Source organism: Maylandia zebra, linkage group LG15, assembly GCF_041146795.1.
Source record: "Maylandia zebra isolate NMK-2024a linkage group LG15, Mzebra_GT3a, whole genome shotgun sequence".
NCBI classification, from domain to species: Eukaryota; Metazoa; Chordata; class Actinopteri; order Cichliformes; family Cichlidae; genus Maylandia; species Maylandia zebra.
Window position 1 is genome coordinate 4,903,860 of NC_135181.1, and position 27,950 is coordinate 4,931,809.

Genomic DNA, 27,950 nt, shown 5'->3' on the forward strand with positions numbered 1-27,950 from the left:
TTCGGCCAGCCCCCACCACCACAGCACCACCAAAACCTCAAATACGCAGGCAAGCGAGCTGCTTATGTAAGCGGCCTGCATACCGGGCTGAGAGTTTACTTTTCTCTAGCCCATTTTTCACAGATATATACAAAAGCACGCTTCAATGGATAAACATGAAGTGATTTATACCATGGGGCGGTAGACACACTCACATGCACACACACATGCTCACAGAAAACAAGAGAGGTGTTCTTTTAGAATTTAAAAAGAGCCAGAATAAAATTTAATTCGCTGATACCTTGAAGCTGAAGGACGTGTATCACAGACATCTTCACCATTTCATTTCCTGACGTCATATCAAGTGTGCACAGGCATAAATAACAATTCATTTTTATTTCAGATCTGTTTTCAAACCTGCCAAACATGATACGACTAATCCTTCAACACACGATCACATAAACGTAACTTTACTAATCATATAATGGGTTTTTATTTAAAAAAAAAAAACTATGGCAAGCTAACTCTGTCTTACTGATTTCTTTCACAGTACTATGCAAAAGTCTTGAGCCGCCTCTCATTTCTTGAAATTTTGCTTACTTTTGTCATTTTTGAGAATTGGTCTTAATAGAGTAAAGAAGGCATGTCAGACCTAAAAAACTATCTACATTTCATGAACACTATCTGTCCTGTTCCTTTAGAAATAGGGGGAAAAAATAATCTAAAACAGGACCTGAGAGATCCATTTGTGATTCACTGAAGCTTTATCAGAAATGATATCAATAGATGGAAGTGAAATGGGTAGAAAAGGTAATTCAAAACTGAATTGTATTGAACCGGTGCGAGATCACCTTGACAGAGAACTGAACAAAAGGCAGCGAGAGTTTTGCACTGTACTCTATATTAGTTGGCTTATTAGCTGATTGCTATCAGAAAAACAGCCAAAGAAAATGGAATCATTTTGTTATTGTAACTTTAATATAATCTAAATGACATTTCATTTTTTTTCTAGTTCAGCATTTTAGAATATGGCTTACTCCCATTAAAATGTTGCCCATGAGTGTTGAGGTCCTTTAGCAGATTTGTTTTCAAACACAGAGAATAATGCATGTCAAAGCTTTTTGATTAAAAGAAAAAAGTTTTAGGAGAAGCGCAGACATGTTCTGGCATCCAGTACAGCAGACTCTAGCTTCACTAAAACTGCAGAAGCAACTGGGAGAAACTCCTCGAGCCACTGATTGTGCATATTCGCCGTGTAAATGGGTGCTTGCCGAGACGCTGGGATAGATGCAGAACACTTAACCAAAGTGGCTCCTCATTGTGCCAACTGGCCCCAGTGGTTGGATTGCAGTAGAACACAGTTTATCCTATTTTCTATGAAAGCTGAGCTTTAGTTCAGGCTCGCTTTGCTCTGACACGCTTATAAATCTTTAAGCTGTCAGCTGTTCTTCTCTCTGCCTTATGCAGCTTTGATGTTTCATGCAGCGGACGCTCACATGTGCAGAAATACACGCGCATACTTGTTTGCACTCTACAAGAACTTCCATTGTGCACCATTTTTGGCCACTTCGCAGGCAGAGGATTCTGCATCATTCTCCTGTCTAGGAGAACAGAGAGCATTTTGTAAAGGAGTTAGACAAAAAAAAAAAAGACAAACAATTTGTGGTGCCGATTGTTCTGCCAGCTAACTCTCGGGATTTGGCTGTTCCCCCTAAGCAGCTGCCTGCGGGACAAAAAGACACTTTCTGAAAGCTGCCTTTCTCCTCTTCTACTTAACCAGAAATAGAAAGAAAACAAAAACTTTAGTACCATAATTTATCCAGTAATCGAGTATAATAAATCTTAAAAACCAGTAAGGCAGTGGGAGAAATGGGGAAGAGTCACCAGAGCAGCAGACAGTAATATTAGCCAGGAATGTTGGAGGGATTTAAACCTTAGTCTGGAAATAATGGAGCTGCTTTCCTGGCTGTGTTTTCCTCAAGGTTGCTTCTGCAGCATGTTCTGGGGCTACGTGAACACAACTGCTGTTTTTGGATATAAGGAGCAGCACAGCAAATTGGAGAAGCAATATTTGCTTTTAAACGCCTAAGATTGTGTGTTTGAGCCAATTTCTACACCATGATGTACCGTAACCCTCACCTCACCTGAACACACAGATACACACTGATATTTGATACTAAAGTCATCCTCTGTGATGACTAAGCACAGTCAATTACAGTATGTGTATGTACCTTTTTACTGCACTTAAAAAAGATTGCATCAATAGTGTATGGTGTGCAGTGTTTTGAGTGGCCTGTTTACTGGAAAACAGCACTGAGTCTGTGTCAGTGGTGGCGTGTTATCAGGATGTTTATTATGCGTGTATTAACCTCTTGGTCCGCTTCAGCAGCATCACTGGACAAGCTAATCCAACAAATCAGTTTAGAACATCTTGATCCCCGAATGACAGTCACTGCTGCCGGACAGCACATTTCCATTCATGGACTATAGTGTCATCCAGTTTGTTTGATTGTGTTCTGTAGCTATCGTTTTCAAAACTCGGTGAATTGCAAGGAAAAGAGTGCAGAAAATCCTCAGCGAGCAAGAGGAGTGAAAAGAATTTACAGTTTTGATGGGATTAACTGCTGTTACGTGCAGAAGACATAGAGAGAGCGCATTCATCAAAAGTTTGAATGCACAGAAGAAAATTAGACAAATTTGTTATTACATTTTTTTTTTTGTATCATACATAGACACTCAAAAAACTTAAAATATCTTCCACGTAATGTCAGATATTTTACTTATATATAGTTTGTTTGAAGCTGAAGAAATACTTTATTTTATTACAATATATCATAATTAAGTAGCATTTTCCCTTGTTTGCCTCCATTTATCTCCTTATATCATCCTGGTATTCCTATTTATCCATATTATATATTCTGTATTTATATATGTGTGTATATATGGTATATTTATGCTTTTATCCTTACTCTCATTCCCCTTTATTGTATCTGTAACATGCAACTTCTGTCGGTGCTGTGCTACTGGAAACTGGATTTCTCAGAGGAACTCACCCGAGGGATTAATAAAGTTTAATCTAATCTAATTTATCTCCTTATAATCTGTATATGAAGCTACGTTTAAATTAGAAGTTTATGGGTGAATATGCCAATTATTAAAAGTCAGTCAATAATTTTTCCAACATTGAGATCTCTAATGCAGTTTACAAAACAGCTGTTCTGTTTTGTTCAGTTAGTGTGCGATTTCTCATTTCTCACATACAATGCAAAGTTAAAATTTCGATTTTGCTAGACGAGTGAGCACAACTTTAATCATACTAGGGCATGCAGTACTTGGAGATTGTGGCACAACCAAAATGCAATAAACTTGTGATCTTTGAATGCTGGCTTGGAAGACAGCGACCAGGTCTGCAATGACTCGGAGTCGTTAAAAGCGAGGTTTAAAGAGGGATATTGTGGGTTTGGGGAGCTCTAAGTTCTTGTCTAGCAGAGCAGTGTGGGGAAATGACTTACTTGGAAAAAAGTCAAACTACACTTTTTGTTGTAGATTTTTCTGTTGTGTACAGTCAGCTGACTTGTGCTTCTGCTGCTGCTGCTGTTTCTGAGGTTTCCTCTCTTTGTGAATTCACCAAACTACATTCTACAACACGTACCCCAACATGAGCCATCTTCTCCAAGCAGGTCCTGTTACTCTGGAAGTTATACTTCCATCATTAAACTCTCTGTTGCAGAATTCTCTCATCTCATCTCTCATCGTTGCATCCAAGAGTTTACATTTCAAGTTCATCAGATTCCACTGGCAGTCCTAAACTTGGAAAAGAAACTCTCATCTTCCTCTCCTGTCCTCTCTTTCTTACATCTTCCTGATCACATATTATCATTTATTCTTCCCTGGGAAAGCTAGCACAAAAACAGTTGTGTCACATTTGTCCAGCCATTTGAAAGGCTGAATTTCAAATTAACTGTCACTTGTAAAAAGAAAAAAAAGTTTCTGTTTATGCTTCCTCTTCATCTCCAAGGCTAGATAGATAATCAAGTACTGCGAACACAGATGTATTGACATCTGGATCATGCACACTTCTCAGTGATGAGACAGAAAACAGGATGTGTGCAGGTGGGCTCATTTAGTAGCTGAAACATCAGAGCCATTGAATTAGTTAGTTTATTACTCTAGTGTGAATGAGTCATCACGTTAAAGATTAGTTTTCACTTTTTGTCAGATTTGATCACTATCAACTCAAATTTGCCCAAAGTATGACATGATTATTGCTTTCACAGTAAACATCAAACATTACTTTAACTGTTTGTTCATCAGTCCTCTGTGCAAAGGCCTATGACCTGAATGAGGAAGTGAATCTAATCATCTTTGCACAATATGAAAGGAACTTAAAAGTTGCAGGGCTGCGGCCAGTGTTTGAGCCACTTTGAAAATGTAACTTCACTGCAGTCTTCATACAGCCATAGAGGGGTTTAGATAGGAATCTGTACTGTGCGCACACACAAATTTGCATACAGCTACAGCTATTTTAGGCAGATTCTTCTTTGTTGTTAGCGCACCGCTGCCTTGAGCAGCAAGGCCCCAGAAAGTGGAGCAGCACAATAGCTTTGATGTTGTGATGTCTGCAGGGTGTTGTACTGTAAGAGCTGCAGCCAGTATACTGAGAGAGACAGGGACACATATATGTATGTGTATGTATATATATGTATATATATATGTGTGTGTATGTGTATAAGACTTTCCAACAGCACAGATTACTGCTGAAGACAAAACCTGAACTGACACACTGCAAATGCTCAGAGCTAAACGTGTCGACGGCAGTTCACACAGGGAGAGTGGCACAAAAGTTAAAGACAGAGTGGACTGACAGTAATACTGCAGATATACTATATTGTTAGCACCAGCTATAAGAGATGTTGTTTCCCTTCTTGGGTTGCTGACTCATAGCATGGAAAATTCATTCCAGTGGTAAAAAAGGTCTGATGAAATCCTAAATGCATATTTTATTCATCTCAGAAAGAAAAACCAGCTCGCACAGCAGTGATTCAATCTCTGCTCTTATGCAAAATGCCATTACCGAGCAGTTATTGTGCTAAATTTAAATTCCACCTCCCTCTGGTTTGCCAATTTATCAGCAAAAGAGAGGATCAAAGTGCTAATTATGTTTCATGCCTCATCTTTATTTATTTATTTTTAATGTGTATCGCATCTAAAATACTTCCCTCTCCTCTGCATATGTGTTTTTTTTTTAAATACCTGTGTTTCCTCTCGTCTGACAGCTTTGCTGTTCTGCTGTTCATGACAGATCAGACGAGTCACGCCAGAAGAGTAAATCTTGTGCGAGCACACAGGAAGCTTGGCACTTGGAACGTAACGCTTTGACTTTGCAGGTTAGGGTGCACAAATGTGACGGAGCCAGGTGCCAGTTAATTGAAGGATCACTGCAAAACGCTTATGAACAGCAATCACTGGCTCACACGCTGAGCAGATCTTCAAGAAACAGATAAATCTGTGTGGGAGAGAGGCGAGGTAAGAAAAGCCAAAGACCAAAGTGAAAGACTTTGAGTTGGACAAGCATCTTATTAACCCTTAGCTGACCTGAGACCCAGAGGAAAAGCGCCTAATGGGCACATTCTCTGTGCTTTTAAGAGAAGAAAATAAATAGGAGGCATACACGGGTGTTTCTGGGGCATAATTAGTCTTCACTCCTGCAAACATTTAGCAGCATGAATGAATAATTCATGTGTTTATCATTACACACTCATTAATCTGACCTTAGACACTCAAGATGACTTATTAACTCAATCCCAAAAAAGCATGCGCAAAAGCTAACTTTATAGTTTCTGTGATGCAATTTTATGTTAAAGTCATTTAGACTATCAGGGTTACATCATTCAGCTTTCTGCTGTGCGTAAAGATCGGGACTCTTTCTGCTGCATGCCTCGTTTTGAGTTCAGCATCAGAGGATTCTGGGAGAAAAGATGCAGCAATAATGCACCAGAGCCGGTCGCTGTCAGTGTTTATGTTGCATCCTGTCGCCTATGGGTGCAGTCATCATTGTCAAGGTTACATTACTCAAAGTCACTGAGGGGTGAAAGCATTTCTGACCTTGGCCTGTTTACAGCTTCAGCTTCAGAGCCCGGCCAGAGCTGTTATAACGCTAAAGAAAATCATCTTTGTACGCAGAGGCAAGGCTGAAATGAGTGAGCGCCCTTTGCACTTGTATATAATCCCCATACACCAATCACTGTGCTCTGCAAATTGCACCATTTCTGTGGAAGCGACAGAAGGACAGGATTCCCGAGCAGCTCTCCGAGATTTCTCTGTCTGTCCCTGTCAGCTTGAATTTGCCGTAGCTCTGGCTGGGTGCATTCAGACCCAGGACGATGGCATTTCGAGTGCACGCGTGTGCATGAGTGTGTGCTGTCAAGGTAAATTCAGAAGCATCTTATTTATTCATGACATTCCTGCAGTTGTGCGCATGCGCAGGTGTAATGTGTGCAAGTGTGTGTGTGTCAGTCAGGAAAAACTTGTTTTCATGTCACCCACTCCATCTTCTTCTCCCCGTCTCTTCCGCTTTTCTGCTCAAGCCTCCTTTAGCTCAAGAGCCTCATTTATTCATGCTTCTGGGCCCTTGATGCCATTTTCAGCTGGCAGCCGAGCACTCCTTTTTAAAAATTAACAGAAGTCAGTCGAGTTAACCGAAATAAATTCAACACGTCATTGTCCTGCTGGGTCCGGTGCGGAATTCAAGCGTGCACCAAAATGCAAGACAGCATTGGTGTGGATAACAAGCTATAACCTGAGAGAATGTCATTAAAACATGGGCAGCAGAGCAGGGTGTGAATGGTCTTTGAAGTCTTGGTCTTCATCTTGTTTGAATAGATTCTAGTCCTGCAGGTTTTTAGTTTCTTCCCACTGCCTCGCTCTGTCACTTTGAAGTAAGGAGAAGAGTTGGTATTGTTTCCGTTATTCCAGTGTTATCCTGGTGCTTTTATTTTCACAGATACTTTTCTCTTTACTGGATCAAAGTGTTTGCTCTTTGATGCTGTTTTTTTGTTCGAGTCAGGCACATTGTCTCGCAACGAGCATCCCTTATCCCGAGGGTTTAAGTGAGGGATACCACGGCGGTGACTGGTGACTCACAAAAACCCCAAAACAACAAAAAAACTTGCTGTTTGACACTATTTGATGACTTATCAATATTTTGTTCTGCTCAAAAAAGAATTAAAGACTGTGGATGGCGGGGAACCCCGTGTTTGCAGAGTGTGCTGCTGGCATGCTGTCCGTCCAGTGACAGGTGATGCGGCATCTGGTAATTTACATGTGGGGATATCGTCTTCAGTTAGCTTCAGTAAGGAAGGGGGAGTAGCAGGCTGTGTTCATTGGATTTGTTAAGAAAAAGCCTGGACAGTAAAATATCAACACAAATCAAGAATTGCCAATTTACAATTCATACATGCTGCTACTGTTATTACTGATTATTTGGAAAATTGTCTGTTTAGCCCATCAGACTGTGGTCAGGTTAGTCCCTGCCCAGGTAACCTTTATATAGGAAACACAGGTAACAAATTCTTCAAAAACCACCTACGACACTCATATTTGAAACAAGCCACTTTAAGCCATCTTCTTCTCTGATTGGCTGCCCCCCTTGAAAGGAAGGCTTAAGGAAGTGGTAGGAGGTTGCTGTACACCCAGCCAGAGGTTTCCTGACAGAGATGACCATATTGGGGATAAAGAACTGTCTGAAACAGTGTTCAGGAGCACTCTTATGACTAAACTTTTGGCTAACAGGAATTATTTGCACATATTGTGTTCATTATTTAAAGCTATAGCCATAATATCTTGATGCACGCGCAATCATCCAGTTAAGGAAATCCCCCAAAACTGATTCCTTTCTTCTGGACACAGTATTTTCAGTGGAACAGTTTGTCCCTCATCAAAGAGACTCCTTCAGTCATAGCTGACTGCAGGTTTCCCCAATCTTATAAACAGTACATCTGCATAATGACTGAAACCAGCACTACTAACAATGGGCTGTGAGTTCAGTTTCTTTATGGTGAAAGATGTAGCCTTGATTCAGAGATGGTCTTTCCCTTTTAAATGGCCTCCCTGACTCCAAACCAGCGTTCCTCCCTTCCAGGATATGCACATCCTCATCAAGGAAAGCGTGGCCACTAGGGTGGAATTGATAAGGATTTAACGATTCTGATTCCATTATCGATTCTCATTGGCTCCACTTTCAGAGTCACCACCATCTCTAAGCAGCGTATCAAAGACGTTACATTCATGCAAATTAATTTCATGCTGAGTGTTCAAATGTTTGTGAATTTTGTTGGTTTCCTCTCTTTGTTGTGATTAGTGACGGGGTCATTACACAAAAAAGTAATTATTGCACATATTACACAGAACACTTTTCTTAAAAGTAATGCAGCACATTCCCAAAAGTTGATTCTGATCATCTGGATGTAACGTTTTTAGTGGGAGAAATGTTTTGTCGCTCATCTAAGTGACTACTTCAGTCTCAGCTGACTGTAGGTTTCCCCAATCTTATAAACACATGGCAAACATATGTTTCTACCTGTAGTACTCACACTTTTATGTGAAATAAGTCAAATAAAGACACACACAGCTTCAAGATCAAACACACTTGGTCAGTGTTGTCAGTGAGATTGGTCTATTGTTGAGGTTGGGTTCGTCCTGTAATCTCTTATGAACTACCTTCACTGCTTCAGCGACTGGAACACAAGTAAAGATAGATGTAACATAATATGAGACCATTGTTTCCTCCATAATTGCATCTCTCATCTTCTCAACAAAATCCAAAGTGTTGTGGATGTGGTGTTCAGAGCTGCCTACCAACAGGTTGAGGATCGAAGCCAGAAACTTTGAGGTGTTATAGGTAACTGAGTTGATCGTAGAGACAAATGGTCTTAAAGGTGCACCCTGTTTATGTATCTTCGGTAAACCATACAGACTTGGTGTAGCTTCCCCTGTGGTATGAGATCTGGTCATTGTCTGAAAAAGCCATTTGAATGAGTGACAAAACATTTCTCCCACTGAAAAATCCCACTGAATTTTTGCTATAGCCATAATGTAACTGTAATATTTTTCTAAACTGTTTAATATCTGTCTTTATGCTAAGCTGTTATAATAACCTCCAGGCTGCAATGCTGCACTTAGACTTGAGATAATCTATCGTCTCATCTATTATCAACAGGGCAAATAAGCCAAATGTCAGCCTATTCCTTCATATAATATCCCATCAGCATTTCCCCCACCATCATGTATGATACACGCTTATCTGCACCATATGCTGCCTCCACTCACACACTCTAAAAGCCAAGACTTTTCCCTCTTTTCTCCACTGCTCCTCTTTTCTGACGCAGCTCTTTCACAAGGGCCTTAAGGCCTGATCCACTAATTTTAGCTTGGCGAGGAGGCAAAGACACAGATGGGACTCTTCTTGTTAATCTCATTTGCAAGTCTAAATTGTTTCTGTTTCTCTCCTGTGTTTTTCCATTTATCGCCTTTTACCGGCACCTTGATTGATATTGTGCAGATACGGAGCACGTGACCTGGAAATGATCGTAAACAGTGCATCATCACGCTCAGTGCTATTTACAGTGTGCATGTGTTTCTGTGCATGTGTGTGCATGTGTGTGCGTGTGCGTGTGTGTGTGTGTGCGTGTGTGTGTGTGTGTGTGTTTGAGGAAAAGAGGGAAAGAAGGACGACCTAGGGGGCTGTGATAACACGATCAGATAGGAGAGCAGGCAAACCCAACCTAACACTGGAGGCCACACACACACACACACACACACACACACACACACACACACACACACACACACACACACACACACACACACGTATTACAGTCCTGCCTCATTAAGAACATGGGCAGATGCTGGACTAGTGCTTGATTACATTTGGATTAGACCATTAGTGAAATGCAGGAGTTGTTGTCTTGTTCACCATAATTATCTCACTTAAATCCTCCGATTTTACAGTTAAAGGAAAGTTTGACATTAGACGTCCAAATTGCTTGAAAATGACTTTCTTCTTCCTGCGCTGACAATATTTTCACCCTCCTGACCCACTGAGTGTTTTACATGATAAAGATTCAGCCGCTGTCATCAGTGGTTCAATTTTTTTTGCTTGTGACTAATGAAACATAAAGCCTCTTGAATTTATTTCCTCAGGACAAATCCATTCATATAATGGATTTCATTCATATCATTAACGCAGAAATATTTTTCAATGTGCTCGTGTGCAATGCTGTCCTTTGTCGACTATAGAGCTGACGCCTAAACATGTGATGTGGACACATTATTTGTTACAGTGTCATCATCGAGTTTCTTACTGGAGAAACTTATTATGTTGCACATCTAAACAAGTAATCACATAATGTGAAAAATATGTTCAGAAAAAAGGCAAGAGTGTTTTTATTACATGTTTATTACAGAATTAATTATTTTATGGGTGTATATATAATATTTATTGCCGGTTTTTGGATGTGATTGAGGATGTTGCACACATCAAATACTTCTAGTTATTGTTTTATAACGTCTCTGTCTGATGGTGGCAGTTTATGATAGATGTTTTTGCTCTGATTTTTAGTGGTTTCTGATATCTAGATTAGAGGGGTTAAGAAGGGAAATGTCTACGTCCAGTCACAAGCTAAAGCAATGACACCACAAACTAGAAAGAAGAGAAAGAAGGGCGAAGCTGCTTTGGGATTAACTCTGGAGCTGATAAACTCTCTGCTCCCCACATATGACCAACTCACCCTGTTTCTCTCTTCTTTGTTTTAATGTCTCCTCCAGTGAGCAGAGTATCTGCCAGGCGCGGGCCTCTGTCATGGTCTACGATGACACCAGCAAGAAGTGGGTGCCCATCAAGCCTGGCCAGCAGGGATTCAGCCGCATCAACATCTACCACAACACTGCCAACAATACCTTCAGAGTGGTGGGAGTCAAACTGCAGGACCAGCAGGTAAGAAGTGCAGATGCTGGAGGTAAACTTGTTGCTGTGGGAGGATTGCAAATAGTCTGGATTGTGACTTGACTATACTGAAGGAGAGTGAGTGAACCAATGAAGTCTTAAAAATTTCTTCAGTCAAAGTCTGTGTGTGTGCGTGCTTCAAACCTCGTGAAATCTTAAAGCTCACCCGCCTCCGCTGTGACTTGAGTGAAATCTTCTTCACCATCTGTCAGCCTCTCCAACGGCAACAGCTCATTAGCACTCGGCTCTTTTGCACCGCCGCAGACGTGTTTGGCGATAAGACGCGGAACACATGTAAACAGCGGGGTTATCAAGCACAGCAGTAATCAAAAACTGACAACTACAAAGATGTCTGAAAGTGGCAGAAAACCTACAAAGATTCAGAAAATGAAAATGGAGATTAAATAGCCAAAGGGATAACTTTTTCTTTTTTGGGGGGTGGTGGAATCTGGAGGATCGGAGCCTAAACCAGCTGCCATAGGACGAGAGGCTGGGGTATACCCTGGACAGGTTGTCAGGCTTTTGCAGGGCTATCAAGTATCATTTCAAAAGTTAAATATTAAACAACTCATTTAAAAAAAGGTTAACTAACAGAACCTACGCCAGCCAGCTGATTGCATTAAGACACTAAGACTTTGACTGCTGAAGTTCAAACTGAATCAGTGTGCAACATAATGGTGACGAAAGGTAATTTAAGTGATTCTGAATATGACATGGCTATTGGTGCCAGATGGGCTGGTCTGTGTATTTCAGAAACGGCTGATTTACTCTGACAATTATCTCTAGTTCACAGTGAATGATCAGGAAGAGGAAAGAGGAAAAAAAATGGCGGTTCTCTGGGTGACATGTGTTGTTGATGCCGCAGGTCAGACCAGAGTGGTCACTGTTTTGAGCTGAATGAAGCAAACTAAGATGACAAACTAGTGAAGGAAATAAAAACACCTGAGGAAATAACCTACAAAATAAAACAGGAAATAACACGACAAACAATACACCTTTTTCCCTCGCTGTGTGTTTATACACCTCTCTGCATTTAATTATTAGTTATTATTAATCTCTGGCTCTCTTCCACAGCACGTCTTTGTGCCGTATTCTTCCCCACGCTCCCAACTGGCTGCCCCTCCCTGAGCCTGGTTCTGCTGGAGGTTTCTTCCTGTTAAAAGGGAGTTTTTCTTTTCCACTGTTGCCAAAGCACGTGCTCATTGGGGGTCATATGATAGTTGGGGTTTTCTTTATTTTCTTTGTATTTTTTTAGGGTTGAGACTTTACAATATAAAGTGCCTTAAGGCAGTTGTCGCTGTGATTTTGCGCTATAGAAATAAAACTTAATCGAATAAACTCACTCAGTTGGATATAAAATCACACAGCAGGGACTAAGTATTAAAGAGAACACGATACAGATGTCTTCTCTTCATATGTTACTGTTACTGTGAATTTTGGAATTAAACTCAAAAGAATTGCCCAGAGCTCGAAGAGTTAAGTAGATGTCAGTGGGTAGCTGTGGAAAAACAAGATATAAACGACAGCATTTTTTCACAGCTGTGTTTCTTCTAAGTTACAGCTCATGATGTAAGCAACATAAAAATGAGAAACACAATGACTATTACAAGCTGTGCTGCTCTCAGACACAAAAATGTTTTATCTTTACAGTGGCGCAAAACACAGCGCACTCAGAATCCACAAATCCTTCCAAACAATGCAAGTTATGACCGTGTTGTATGTCTATGGGCGCGCTGCCATCTGTGGATTTAAATCATTTTTCAGATAAAAAAAAAAAAAGAGAGAAATAACCTTGAAAAATAAAAACTCTCCGATAAAAGCGAAATACTTTCCAGTTTTTTCCTAACTGATGACTGCCTTTCCTGCATTCTCCTCTTGTCCTTCAAAGGTGGTCATCAACTACTCAATAGTGAAGGGTCTCAAGTACAACCAGGCCACACCAACCTTCCACCAGTGGAGGGACGCCAGGCAGGTCTATGGCCTCAACTTCGCCAGCAAGGAGGAGGCCACCACCTTCTCCAATGCTATGCTCTTTGCCCTCAATGTCCTCAGTGCTCAGGATGGAGGTGCGTTTTCCCACAGTACAAGACGCACACATGCACACACACTTGAGAAATGGAGGATGTCTTCTTATTTCATTTTATTACTCGATAGTTAGCTCCACTTTATTTCTCTCAGATAAGCACTCGGCACTTTTAATTCACAAAACTGGGCTGAACATGTGTGACTTAACACGGCGGGCAAAATGGTTAAAATGGGTTCAAATGTCATGTCATCATGGGTATGTGAGATTAGCTCTCTCTGAACTTTCCATGAACCAGCAGAGATGATAACCACTCCCTTACATTCTTTATGTACACGTGTAGAGTGATAGTGTGATGCAAATTAGTGTCAAGCAAAATTCAGAGTGTAGCTCTGAACAGTGGGCTGCTTAACTGCTGAAAGCTGCTGGATCATAGCCCATAAGAGTGGGCGATATAGTGGCAAAGTCATATCACAATATTTCAAGAAAATGTGTGACATTTCAGAAGATATAGGAAAGAAATACTGAATGCTTTATTGATGTTTGTAGTAATTTTAAAAAGAGCAACTTTTTCACTAAGTTGCTGCATATTTCCTTATTTTAAGTGTGAATCTATTGAAATGTGAACACAAAAGTAGCCTAGGTTGTGTTTACCCTTGAAATTTCAAAGTAAAAGTGTAAAATGACTGCTTAACACTTTAACAATAATAATAACTAAAGTTAACCTTGTAACTCTTCAGGAGCCTGTATGATTGGGTTGGGCTTTTTAATCAGCTGCTTAAAGCCTTGTTTGGCGGGCGTGGTTTGTGGCGCGGCTGAGGTGGAGGCTGACACACCTGAGGTGCATCAGCTCGTCACGCCTCCCCTGCATATAAGAGTGAAATGGGTCCTGAATGAATGTTTTTCCATTACATGTGGCTGCGAACTGAAAAGCTGCAGCCGGGAACCGTAAGAAACAAGCAACTGAGAATAAAGAAAGAAGTATGCTGAAAAGCATTGAAGTGTGGTCTTTACTGCCACGCCTTGCTTTTCTATCACATTGATAGAAAAGCAAGTATTGATACTTTGTATCTATCCTCTAAGTTCAGTATGTAGCCCACTCAACTGTGTTAAATAAATTGTTTTTTCATGAAATTAAAAAATATACCTCAAACATGCCCCTTTTTGTATTCACTTTTATTTATTGCCTAAAGCACATTTAAACAACAGAAACTGGCCTGAAGTGATTCCAGGTCTCCTACAAACCCAGTTTCAAAATACATTAAAAGTTCAAAGGTGTGTTTTGTTGTGTTAGCTAATTATTTTTGAAATTAAAAGTCACACTGATATAGTGGTCATTAAATGAGAAGCTGCTTTCCTCTTATATAAGCTGCCTTTATAGGTTGAAAGTAGTATCGGTATTGGCAATACTGACCCTGTATTCACTTGGTCACATATCATCAGCTGTTCCTATTATCTCCTCCTTTGTACCCTCCTTGCATTCAGGGTGTTTTTGCCTCGTGTGCTGAAACACTCTTTCCATTTCCATCTTTAACAGATTTCCCTGAAATATTTTGCAGAGCACTGCGATTCATTGGAAGTTGTTGAAGTAGCTCCCTTTTATGTAATAAATTGTCATCCGAGCTCTCAGATACACTTCGGCACTTCGGATATTGCAGTATATTTTTATTTCACATAGAAATTTCCACCTGTATCATTGCAGAGAATGCGATATAGCACAGACCTAACAACCGTAGACTCAGCAACGGACAGTTCAGTCAAGCTGAAATAAAAGATGTGCAGGTCTGAGACTCATGGTGAAATTACAGAAGAGGCAGGAAAGGTTTCCTGCGGGAAGTGATCTAAAAATAGTAGCCATACTTGAAGTTGTCTGGATATCACAGAAGGTTGACTCTGTTCATCTGGATGCAGAGTCTTCAGCAGGAGAAACGACAGTTTGCATATTAGCGATCATGAAGCTGACCCCGTGGCTCATTGATAGTTTTGGTTGGAATGCAGCTGCACTGTTTATAAGGTTGGGGCTGAGCCTAAATTAGTCACTTGGAGCATTGATAAAATATTTGTCACACTGAAAACTTTCTCAGTGTCTTTCAAGGGGCAATAGAGACTCTAACATCACCACATCAATCTGTCATGACATCACTTTACTGGGGGCTTAGCAATAAGATTAATTCTTTAATCTATTATAGATCAAAGATAGAGCTATCTGACATGCAGACAGACACAAATGTAATTATTTAATTAATATAAGCTGCATTTCATTGTGATCCCCACCAGGGCTTGCTGGGACACATCAGTGGAAACAGAGCTGTCGTCAGTGTTATTGGTTCCATCTGTGTTTTTCCTGCTGTAAGCCAAAACGTCTGCAAAAGGTTCTATTTAAAGACTTCAGCAGCGAGTATACATACAAGACAGGCAACCTCAATCCTCCAGAGTTCTGTGTATATGTGTGTGAGAAGAGAGACAGACAAATGTAAACTGAGGAGCGACTGAGAGGCAGAGTGACTGTCACAGCTTGCCAGTTATTACTCCAGCAGCAGCAGCGGCGTGCTTCCCCCTCCAGTCCCCTCCAGCCTCTTAATTAGAGTGAGTCATTGAGAAGATCTCCCTCGGGCCCCGTTCTAGAGAGCAGATCTTTTCATCTGCCTAATAACATGGGATGGGGAACAAAGAGGCTCGAGTGACAGCAGCCAAACGCAAGTGCACAAACACGTTGGGGAAGCATGTGCACATCTGACAGATAGAGAGACTGATAGCATCTCAGTGCTACCAGCTTGCCATGATACAGCGCTCACAAAGGTTGTATCATAACACACACAGATCAACTTTTATATTTACGCACAAGTGCGTGATCAAGGGGGAGAATTAGGAAATTAGTTTATTCCGGTATGTTGTTTCCTATTTTTATTTCTCAGCATGGCACAGGACCTGATTTTTGCATATCCATGCTCTCCAGCTGATTACATAAGACACATTCACACTTTGTAAAGCTGAAACCAGAACATGGGTGTTCCTTGCTTGTGCCTAACACCCTCTAGTGGTAAGGAAGTCAAAACCTGACCTTTTGTCCTTAAAATTGCTTTCACCTTTAGAGAGGAAATATTACATGATGTAGGATATAAAACTGAGGAGAGGATCAAAAAGGAACATATGAAACAGCCGAGCACTGTTTATTCTTATTGCTTTGAAGGCCTATTTTCTCTGGGTTTTACAGAAAGATGTAACCTGTCACTTGTAAAAAGTGATCACTGTGTAAAAGTGATAACCAAAAGTGCCAAATGAACTCATATTTTGGAAGTAAGATAGGTCATTAATGGAATAAAACAAAAATATGATTGTTTAACATTTCATAAAATGGTATTAGCCAAAATAAGCCATTTTTAAGACCTACATGTAAGACCTGACAGGTGACAAAATAAAGGGAATATTTAAACTCTCGACTCTCTATAAATAGGAGTCGTCTATTCCAGGAAGACATACAGAAAAGGATGCGAGTCATATGCTGTGGTCAGCATCCAGCCACCCAACTGAACACCTGCATTAACACTGTAAACTTTGGGGGTCACTGACCTCTCAGGCCCACCAGAGAAATCCTTGTATGATATGAAACTATTGATTGATCAACTATTGATTAAAGGGAATCACTGGAGGATGGTTTTGCACTCATCCACTAGACCTTCAGAGACTTAGCAAATCAATGCTGGGAAGTGCTGACGATGTTCTGGTGGCAGGTGGGGACGCAACTGCTTACAGAGGGCACTGGCACTGTTGTTGTTCTGGAGCTTATTAGAGCACCGGCCATTTGCTATCTTGTCACATGACACCCAAACACCAACTAAAGAATAAACTTTTGTTACTTATGTGACAAAAAAAACACTTTTGTTACTTAGTAACTCTTTATCCCCGCCCCCCACATGTTTGAGCCTTGATGTAAACCTGGAGTGCACGTGGATCATCTCGCTGTAATATTTGTGTGGCTAAGCAGCACTAGGCTGTGTAGCCTAGAGACAAAGTCGACCTTTTGAAACATTAAGCAGATATTCTCGCTGTGCTGCTGCCGCTCCTGGTGTTAGTTTCAAGAAGATGACAGATGATACTGTTGGTGAGGTAGGATGGGAGGAGGAGGGAAAGGCAGGCAGGTGAGGTGTGTGAGAGAGAGAGAGATAGTGAGGGAGATGATGAATGGAGAAGAAAAGAAGGAGGGAGAGGAAGAGGAGCTGAAGGCAAGAGATGGTTAGGAGGGAGTGGGTCTGTCAGTGCCTCTGTGTTTGCTGCAGCCGGTTTCTCTTCTTCAGCATGTCGTGTAGGTAAAAAAAACTGTGTGTGCAAACATCTGCATGACAATTCTGATTTTGAGTTTGTGTGTGTAGCTTTTGTGTGTTAATGGCTATTATTGTGTTATTATAATCCAGTAAATGGCAGAGTCAGTCAGGAATCATTAGCTGAATAAGGTAAACAAACTCAAATGGAACATATATTGGAATATTTAAACCAGTTAAAGCAGTGCAATACTCTGTTGTAGAGCGTGGCCTTTTTCAAACATGTAGAATAGCTTTTGTGTTAGTAACCCCTCCCTAAACCTGGTTCTGCTGGAGGTTTCTTCCTGTTAAAAGGGGGTTTTCCTTCCCACTGTCACCAAGTGCTTGCTCACAGGGTGTTGTCTGATTGTTGGGTTTTTTCTGTATGTAGGGTCTTTGCGTTACAATATAAAGCACATTAAGGCAACTGTTGTTGTGATTTGCTGCTGTATAAATAAAACTGAATTGAATTGAACTTGGCAGGCTCTGTTACTCACTCATCTAGTAGAAATAAATCCAACTAAACATCTCTTTTGAGTCCTCTATCCTCTATCAGTCGATAGGGTCGTTTTTCTCTTCAATACATTCTGAAATCAACATTTTACTTTTGCAGTGATAGTGTCATGGCACTTGGCCCACGACCCAGTTTTTTATGTATTTTAGTTTTATTCTTGGATTATTGTATGTTCTCAGTGTCATCATCACCAGTGTGTGAATGTGTGTGTGAATGGGTGGATGACTGGATATGTAAAGCGCTTTGGGGTCCTTAGGGACTAGTAAAGCGCTATATAAATACAGGCCATTTACCAATTTGTCAACCAAAAACTGCTGGTTTGAGGTTCAGTTCAATTCAATGCTGTAAAGGTCCAAAGCTCTCGATTTACATATTGATCTACGTCCCTACCCTTACCTATGGTCATTAACTCTGGGTAGTGACCAAAAGAACGAGATCGCAGAAATGAACTGCATCTGAAGGGCAGCTGGCCTCTCTTTTAGAGGACATCGAAAGGAGTTCAGCAGGTCACTATAATACACATAAAGCTCTGTCTGTGTGCTGGTTTGGTTGTCTGCCAGCTCCTTCCCTGAAGGTTCTTATCTACATCAGATATTGTGATGTCTTCATGTTGCCTAGCAACTACATAGCAGTCAGCTAAAGTAACCTGTTTTTAGCATTTATGAACCTGTAACACCTTATAGAAGCACCATATGATTTTTATATCATTACAGTAACATCTCACTTATAGCTTTAAAACTTCAGGTATATATTATGATGCCGTCAGGTTGCCCATTAGCCACTTAGCATTGGGCTAAAATTGTTTACATTGTTTGCTTATATGACACGTGATAAAAATGCATTTTAATTTCACATGCAACACCACAAACAGGCCAAGCATGCACGGGCATTTATTAGTAAATTAAATTTTGTTGGGTCTAAACCTGTTCTGGACAAAACCTGGATTCTAAAAATATAACATTAGGATCTAAGATGAAACACCATGCATGTGTGTAGGACAGGTGTCTGATAGCAGCCATGACTCAAAGCTTTTGCCATCGTTGTATTTTTGGGTTTCTGTTACTTGATCAATAGCAGCCATTAGCACCATCAGCCAGAGTCTATTCCATTAGAGGTGTGAGCAGTGGAGAGAATCGTCAGTGAGCAGTGACCCTGAAAACAGGCTGACTATGTAGAGCCATAAAACTGTTATGTAAGGGACATCTTTACGTAGACAAAAGGGAACATGGTCTATAGAGTTTTATGCCTATTTCAAACACTTTTACAACTCTTGATTAGATTTAAAGGGAAGTGATCATAAATCAACCAAAAAGTAACCAAAAAAACACCACAAGATTCCTCCTTACTTACTTCCTTAATCCAGAGGAATTCAGTCATGAGAACATCCTTGACATTGACATCTGATTTAATTGTAAACCCCAAGTTGAAGTCTTATCATGTGTTCAATTAATTGCATTTCCTTTCTGGCTCTATCTGCAGATCTCACTTATGGTAGTAAAAGGATTAGATACCAAAAGCCTTGTAGCTCAGACAATAATGACTCTCGCATACAGTATATTTGATTTTGAGCCTCATCCACCAAAGGAGATGCCACAATGGTTTGTTTTTACTGAGTTTGTAACCACAGCTGACAGAATTTCCTCTGTTCTCAGTTAGGTTCATCTGTTTAGAAAGAGCAGCTCAGACACTCTCCAGACCTCGCTCAGCCGCTCAGCCGCTCTGTTTCTAGTTTTGGTGATTCATAAACCCGTCGGCAAGTTGTATTTCACCCCAGAAGTACTCGTGGGGCTCTGGCTGACATTTGTTTGTGCGCTTGCATGTGTTTGTGCTCATATTGACATTTGTGTGAATTTAAAAATTTAAGAGAAGGCCGCTCTCAGATGTCGCCTCACTGCAGCATTACGAATCAAATGACTTGTCTCTAAAAGAGCGCAGGAGTAAACAGAAGGACAGCGTTGCAGCAGGACATCTTCTGCTCCCCTTCAACAGTAAAAGTGCATGAATGAGTTTAAGCTCATTTACATGAAGTCGGGGATTATCATGCTTTTCACTGCACATTACTTATTATGGAAATGAGACAACATAATGATCAGTCGCTGTTACGTTCCTTGTGATTTTATAGTTAATTATCTTGACTGGCACTAATTTTAACTGACATAATAGTGCTGATAATGAAACATTAAGGTCAACTTCACTCTATTTGTGTCTTTTTCTTTCTTTCTGTTTTCATTTGCATCTTTAGGTCCAGCTCTCCAGCGCCAAGTCCAGAATGGACCGACTTCAGATGAGATAGAAGCTCAGAGAGCAAGGTATCATTTAAAAAAGACGTTTTCTCCTTCTTTGCAAGGCAGTCTATGTAACATGAACCCCTGTTAGCAGATTATTTATTTGTTTATTTTTAAGCCCACCTTGTCTGGCAGCTTTTGCAATCAGAAAAATGATCTGAATGAACTGTGGTGCCAAAAAAGTGGGAGAAAATTAGTATCTTGTCATCCATGAGAAGAATATTTTTAGTGAAGGATCACAGGCTCTTGTGAACTGAAGCAAAACTCATCCCTCCCCTCCTCTTACTGTCCTCTGTATCCCTCCTACCTTCCAGTGGGTCACAATGATAAAGACTGAAAGTTTTACAGTAATGGCTAAAACACAAGTAGTCCCCGTTTTCTAAATCATAGTGGCAGATTAAAATATACAAAGTAGTGGATAAGCAGTATTCAAAATGACCCTTAAGGCCATTTCCACGGTTTACACTGTGGCTTGCCTTTCTTCCACTGCGCCTGCTGTTCCTCTCTCCACTTCAGAGACGGACTCGGACACAACGAGGTCTTTGTTGCTGTTTTTAAACTTATTTCAGCTCCGCCTGCTGGTTCATCTAAATGCCGAATGCCAGTACTTAAGAGAACAAATATGAAGGGAATTATGGCTCTGTCTGATCCCCATGTCGGATGAACTGTTCCTCTGCCACAAAGGATTATGTCTGCGATTGTGAGGGGAGATTGCGTGCGTTTGCGTCCTGGTCAGCGGAAGCAAATTAATTTCAGAGAACTGTTGTTTACTAAGCACCTCTGCTCCTGCTGTGCGCACGCTGCTGTCACATCAGACAGGTTGCTGCCTCAGATGTCACATCGCATATCTCCTCAAATCAAAGACAGAGATGTAATGAGATAGGTGGGATAAAGATCGAGGAGAAAAGTGATGTTGGCTTGGATGAATGAGGAGCAGGAGATGGGCACACTGCATGATATAAGACACAAAAACTTGTTTACTTACTAAAACGCAGGTGAAGAACAAATCAGGAATGATCTGATAGTTCAGGAGGCATTCATCAGCACCTTCATAATTAGCCCTAATCAAGGGCTGTACAGTAGATGATTATTTATTAAAGACCCAGCTGGAAGATAATTCTGGCTCATTGGGTAATAATTATTTAATAATTATCTGTCAATATAATATAGCTCTTCACTTTCTTTATGAGTCATTAATTAATAACTAATACAAAGCCATTCATGTGTCTTATTAAGCAGATCTCAGTGGATCCTCATTACCTCGCTATTACCTCAAATAAAGTGAATGCTTAGTAGTAATTCATTTGTTCCTCTGGAAAGTGCAGAGCAATTAAGTTATTGGGGGATTATTTGTGAAATCAGGTATTTCTGAGTCGATTTTTTTAGTAAGCAAGCAGGTTTTTGTGTCCATCTTTGTTAAGTGTTACCATGTTGGGATGTGAATTCAAACCTCTGACTCACGGTGACAGCATGCGAGAAAAACTCACCATCTGCTAGAGCTTGAGTGCAGTTCGTACAGTGGTCTCATTAGACTTTATACTAAACAACAGCAATTAAGGTAGTGACTTTTAGTTAAAACTCCAAAGAAAAACATGTTTCAAATAATTACACTATTTTTTGTGTTGTTTTGCCTCATTTCCGATGTGATTCCAAAGAGCTCACCTGGGCCACGCACTGTTTCCTATGCCCAGAGTTACCAAATGAAAACAGACAGACACTAACAAAGACTCAATGGCAGGGAAGGACTATTTATACACACATTATGTAATCATAGGAAGCGGACACATCAGGTTAATGAGACACGGCTGGAACCAATCAAGGTAATTACACATGAGAAGTAAAAGAGACACAAACTAACAAAGTAAACCAGGAAGAAACTAACTAAATACTGAGCCACTAACTAACTCATACACACACACACAGCAATACTGGGGGTGGTGGGAGAAATAAACCAAAATACAGGGAATCAGATATAAGCAACAAACTCTAAACGCTAACAGAAACTACCTTTCCAGTTTAACAATAGCTAAACACCAAGTATCCTTAAAAACTAAACATCATCATATAGAAACCAACAAGAAAATGCATATTATGTAGATGAGAATACAAAACTTAATAGGAACTCAAAATCCTGGAATGATAATGAAACAAACATGAAACTAAACTATAAATAAATTTTAAAAAAAGAAACTATAGTAGAACCCATCCCATAATCTAAATGTTATAGAAGAATACCAAACTCCAAACCCAGGGGCTGTGACAGAAACTACCTGACACAAACGATGATTATGACTTAAGAAGAAATATCCCAAAAGAACGTGTGGAGCTTTAATATCTGATAAATATTGGATCAAGCAGTTGGAACATTTGAAATCAAAACCTAATTCCGATCCTAGCGCATCTTTGAGGCAAGTGGACATTTCTCTGTCTATTACTGTGCGATGGTTTTCTGAACTTTTCCTGTAGGTGGGTAAATTGTCAGATTTTAGGACAAGATTTGACATGTTTGATATTAAGTGAGCAGCTGTGATCCTTCTTGTCTCTGCAGGCAAATGATGGAGCAACAGCAGCAGCAGATGCAGGCGCACATGGAGCGGGAGCGACGGTCCTCCAACTCAGGTACTCACACGAAGTGCACAGGTCAGCTAAAGTTCAGCTGGTAAAAATAGTTCTTTAAATAAATATTGCACAAAGCGACTGAGTTTCAATCACTCGCTGCACTTTTCCTCTAGGTTCTCCTTTCCAAGGCCATCCTGCTGTGCTCTCCGTTGCCCCACCAGTAGTACCTCCACCGGTGATCATGGGCGGCCCACCTCCTCCTCCACCACCGCCAGGCCCGCCGCCACCGTCAGCAGGGGCGCCGCAACCTCCTCTCCCTCCTCCACTGCCCTTAGGCGGAGGAAGCCACGGGGATGAGACCTCTGCGCCGACAGGTCTTGCGGCTATGATTGCTGGAGCCAAACTACGCCGTGTTCAAAGAGTGAGGCAACACTTTATGATGTTTGGGTGAAATTTCTGTAAACCATGCGGGATATAGCTGGATTATCTCCTTCAGATTTGACTGACATACTTTAAAATGTTCATGATTTGCACATATCAGGGAGTAACCCACAGTTGTCGTTTTTTTTCCTCTGCTTTCTTCAGCCTGATGACAGCTCTTCAGGTGCCAAAAATGAAGCTAACCGAACAAGTGGGGGGAGTGGAGGACTGATGGAGGAGATGAATGCTCTGTTGGCACGAAGGTCAGATCAATACAGGCCGAAGGTCTTTTTCTCTCACATACTGTTGCTATATTAGATACAACTGGTCACTGAAATCTTTAGTTTTTTGTTTAGTTCATTCTGGAATTTCAATGAAATTCCTTTTTCTCACTTGAGGCTTCTTCTTTCCTCCAGAAGGAAAGCAGCTTCAGAGAAGCCCGAGGACAGCCAAAATGTAAGTGCGTGCGAAACGGAGATGGTTTGCAATTCATGAAGCTGAGCACTGCTCGCTCTGTGATTTACGGTGATAATTAGGGTAACGGTTTAGGCAGGGATCAGGATAATGTTGATGCTGATTATATAAGGGTGATAATGATCATTGTTATCATTTGTGTTGTGATGGAAACATCGAGAAATGATGATAAAAGCTCAGTAATAATCATTAATCACAAGGAAATCAGATTAAAGAAGCCTGGTTTCACACAGGTGAGACTGATATTTGCAGAATATTCTGCATCAAACTGCTGGCTCGCTAACGAGGATAATAGCATTTGTGGTATTGTGAGTGATGCTTACCGATTTCATTGTGCTTCTCTAGGATGACCCAAATTCTCCGTCGCCCAGCACTCGGAGTGGACAGAACGCAACGGGTGAGAAAACTAAACACAGTTACGTCTGTGAAGGTTCTCAGTCATCCAGGTCATTGTAGTCAAAGGAGCTTGCAAAGAAAAGCGTCTGGACTTCTTTGACCCTGGAGAAACCATGGGGTCAAATTTGACCCCATGGTTTCCCTAGTAAACCAATGGGGTCGGATCTGACCCCATGGGTTCTCCAGGGTTAAGTTGCTTGAAGACGTTTCACCTCTCATCCGAGAAGCTTCTTCAGTTCTAAGGTCATATGGTGGGGAGTCCCAGATTTAAATCTAGTGGGAGTGTCCCCCCACAGAGGGACGAAAGGACCCCCTGATGATCCTCTAATCGCCTGAGCCTAGGTGAAGAAGCTTCTCGGATGAGAGGTGAAACGTCTTCAAGCAACTTAAAGAAGTCCAGACGCTTTTCTTTGCAAGCTCCTTTGACTAAACGCAGTTACAAACCACGTTTGAAACACATGAAAAAGGTGTGGGATGGAAAAGTAAAAATATTAGAAGCAGATCCACAAACATTTCTAAGAGAAAGAAAAAAATAACTTTTAACATGTACAGAAGTTTGGAATTAAGTTTTTTTTGTTTTTAAATAGACACTCACCACTTCATTAGTTACACCAGTACTGGGTTTGATCTCCTTTTGCCTTCAGAACTGAAGGTGCTGAACACGGTGCTGATATCGACATGATACTAACAAATCATTACAGCATGTTTAACATCGCTTTATTGTCACGGAGCTATTTTGGTTTTATTTAGGTGTGGTATCATCGTTTCTCATGATAGTAGAACTATTACAAGTTTTTAAAAATCCTGATAGCAAATGGGATTTCAGAGCAATGATAAATCCAGAAATGCATGTATGACTTTTTTTCTCTCTCGTTTTTTTATCTGATCTTTTTCCTTTGTCGTCTAGACGGAGCAAAGAAGCCCTGGGACCGAGCAAACTCTGCAGACAGGGCAATGGCGTCGAGGTGAGAAAGGGAATCCCCGCTGCTTGTCACTGTGAAGCAATACAGTAACAGCTAGTGACAGAGAATTATTTTGTGTTACGCAGAGCACGACCTGCGGGGAGTGGTGGCGACACAGACTCGTTAGACCTCGATAGAATGAAACAGGTAAAGAAAGCATTACCCAGCAAAATGTTTTGCTATTTTGTTAAAAGTATAAGCTCGTTTCCACGGTAAAGCAATCAATTGGTGATGTTTTACGAGTTACCCGTTTGTGCTTCAACAGGAAATATTGGAAGAGGTGTTTCGTGAATTGCACAAAGTGAAGGACGAAATCATCGATGGTAGGTTGGTTTAATCTTCTCTTGAAAACCTGAGGAGGATCATTTACTCTCTCCTAATTCATGTTAATGAATATTTAAAAGGAAGCCTATCCAGCGGAATTGTGGGAGTTTGATAGTTATACACATGTGTAACCACTAGGTTGCACTAGATTCACAGAAAAGTACAAATGGATTTAAAACATCAAACTCTACAAAAGCAGTATCATGAATATTTGAATTTGTTACTTTCACAAGAAAAAGATGAATCCCTTTAAGACATTATAATAATAATAATAATAACTATTAGTACTATTTTTGTTGTCGTTATGTGCTAATCTGTTTAATATTATCCCAATAAGTTTACCATTGCTCACCAAGAGGATATACATTGCTAAATTGCACATCAACTCTTAAATAGCCTACATGCATAATATTTAACATTTGACATTTAGTGACATCAGCACGTTTATTAAATAATATCTAGAGAATGTTATAATAAAAGTCTCAGTAGACAATAACAGTGTTGATTAACTAAAAGGTTTTCTAAGTACAATGTAAGAACACATGCATGACAGATTGAAGGTATGTTGGCTATAAGATTATTATAGTATACTAAGATTAAGTGAAAATTTAAACTGGAGGCAAAGAAAATTAATTTTAGTTAAGTGGGGAAAAATTAGCTGAAATCGTATTCTGTACTTACAAAACTACTTATGAACTACTACTGTACTTACAAAATAAAATAAGATACAGAGGAAAAATAAAATAGTTTTAGTATCAGGAGACTTTGCGGCAATTTTTTTTCACAGCTTTGATGTGTCCGTGGTAAACAAAAAAAAAAAAAAACTTCTTGTGTCTGTATAGCAGAATCTATTCTGCAACTTCTTAATTAACTTCTTCATTTTTCTCATGAATTACAAACAAAATTAAGACTAAAACTAATAAGCAGATTATCAATACATTAACATACCAAAAACAATTCTATACAAGTACCATATCATTGTATATCATATAAAGCATTGTAATAAAAACCTAGCAAAAATACAACATAATAATGGTAATTGAATAAACACTGGCTTCTGTGTTTTTAGGAATAAAAGAGCAGCTGAGAGCAGCTTCTTCTGTTAGTTTAACTATCTAAAAATCCACTACATATGGCATTCAGTACACAAATAGGCCAAAGTATTCACAATAATAACAATGGTGAAATATCCCACAGAATAATTACATTCAAAAAATATATTGATGTAAGTAAAATCACTAAGTAACTTTTTATGTTTTACTTTGTTTGGCAATGTTAAAGTGTTAAAGTCTGTAGTGTAGCTGTGGAAGAGCAACAACACAGGATGAGTAGAAAATGATCAGATTTACTCAAAGATGTGTAAAGGTGTCCAGTGGTGAAGATGTGTTGGGAAATGTAACCTGTACTAATATTTTAAGCTTAACAAATTAAAAAACTAATTTAAAAAGGTAGAAATGAAATTAATGCACATATGAGTTTTGAATTGTATCAGTTTTGCTATTTTTGTGCAGGTTATTGCTCACAGTAGCGCTGCATGTGTCTGACAGTATACATCAGTTTTGTCAGGAAGCAAAAATAAACCACACTGATGATGTAGAGCTCTCAAATATGACACACTTTTTTCTCTCTCCTTACAGCCATTAGACATGAACTCAGTCGAGTTAGCACAACATAATCTTTCAGCGCGACCCCCCCCCTCCCAGACGTGAGCCACCTTTTTTTCAAACCATTGCTCCTGCAGCAGCTGCTGGGGCCCTAAAGAAGAAGAGGAGGAGGAGGCGGAGTCAGGACGGGAGGCCCAAACTGTGACATCTACTCATCACGTTCAGCTGCGGTGTTGAAGCACTGGTGCAAACGTTGCTGTAACACCTCAGACGTGTCTGTGTAACATTTGATTTGTTTGTTTCTGAGAGGAATACGTGAATGGGGCGCACTCTCGCACCAGTTGCTCTCATTTCTTTGTCTGTTTGTTTGCCCAGTTCTCTCCTCTGTCTTTGGTCCAAAGGATATTTGATGCTATGATTTTAATTGCTTTACTTTTTCACAGATTTTTTAAATCGTCATTACTGTCACTTTCATTATTATTCCTATCATTCTTATGATTGTAAGCGTGATGTCAGTAATGAGTAATAGTAGTAGGGTAGTAGGGGCAATGGTAATAATGAGGAAATAATAATGAGAATATGATAGTAATGATAATGTGGATATAATATTGCACATCACTTTATGTCAGTGTTTTAAATTTTATATCGGTTGTTTTCATTTTGTTGTTTTCTTTGTTTTTTTTAGATGCATTTGCGAGATCATCCTCTTTTTTCTCTTCACCTGATATAAAATATTTTTTAAAGATTTTTTATCCTTTTCACAGTTATGTGTGGAACCATGGCAGAAAAAAAACAAGACAAAACATAAAAAACAGACCTTGAACTGAAACCAATGTTGGAGTAAACACAAATTTTGGATATTGCAATCTTATGAAATCCAAAAAAATAAACACTAAAAAAAGAGAAAATAATAAAAATAATTAAATACACCCGAGTATTTGTGATCATGTTGTTAATGAAATGTTTATTGGCTGCAAGGATATGGTGAAGTATTGTTCATTTTATTTTCTCCTTTTACGACAAAGTGCTTCCTGGTTTGAGAACAACGACAAAAAACAAAAAAAATATAACGGAAGTTTAAAATGAATTGAAATAAACTGTAAAACACGT

At 40.0% G+C, this 27,950-nt stretch overlaps 1 protein-coding gene across 3 annotated transcripts in view; it reads left to right on the forward strand.

The window, feature by feature from the left end:
* The window catches only part of evlb (Enah/Vasp-like b), a 49,332-nt gene extending 21,383 nt beyond the window's left edge, over positions 1-27,949 (forward strand). For 2 of the 3 annotated variants that reach the window (XM_012916425.2, XM_004542126.2), the window contains exons 2-13: positions 10,804-10,972; positions 12,870-13,047; positions 20,059-20,125; positions 22,650-22,720; positions 22,834-23,081; positions 23,246-23,343; positions 23,497-23,536; positions 23,900-23,951; positions 24,858-24,915; positions 24,999-25,059; positions 25,178-25,235; positions 26,874-27,949. In XM_012916425.2, coding sequence (XP_012771879.1) covers positions 10,804-10,972; positions 12,870-13,047; positions 20,059-20,125; positions 22,650-22,720; positions 22,834-23,081; positions 23,246-23,343; positions 23,497-23,536; positions 23,900-23,951; positions 24,858-24,915; positions 24,999-25,059; positions 25,178-25,235; positions 26,874-26,911 — 1,138 coding nt within the window. In that variant the 3' untranslated portion in view covers positions 26,912-27,949. The remainder of the gene's footprint in view (positions 1-10,803; positions 10,973-12,869; positions 13,048-20,058; positions 20,126-22,649; positions 22,721-22,833; positions 23,082-23,245; positions 23,344-23,496; positions 23,537-23,899; positions 23,952-24,857; positions 24,916-24,998; positions 25,060-25,177; positions 25,236-26,873) is intronic. The other variant, XM_023155153.2, reaches the window with a different exon arrangement.
* Position 27,950: the final 1 nt, after the last annotated feature.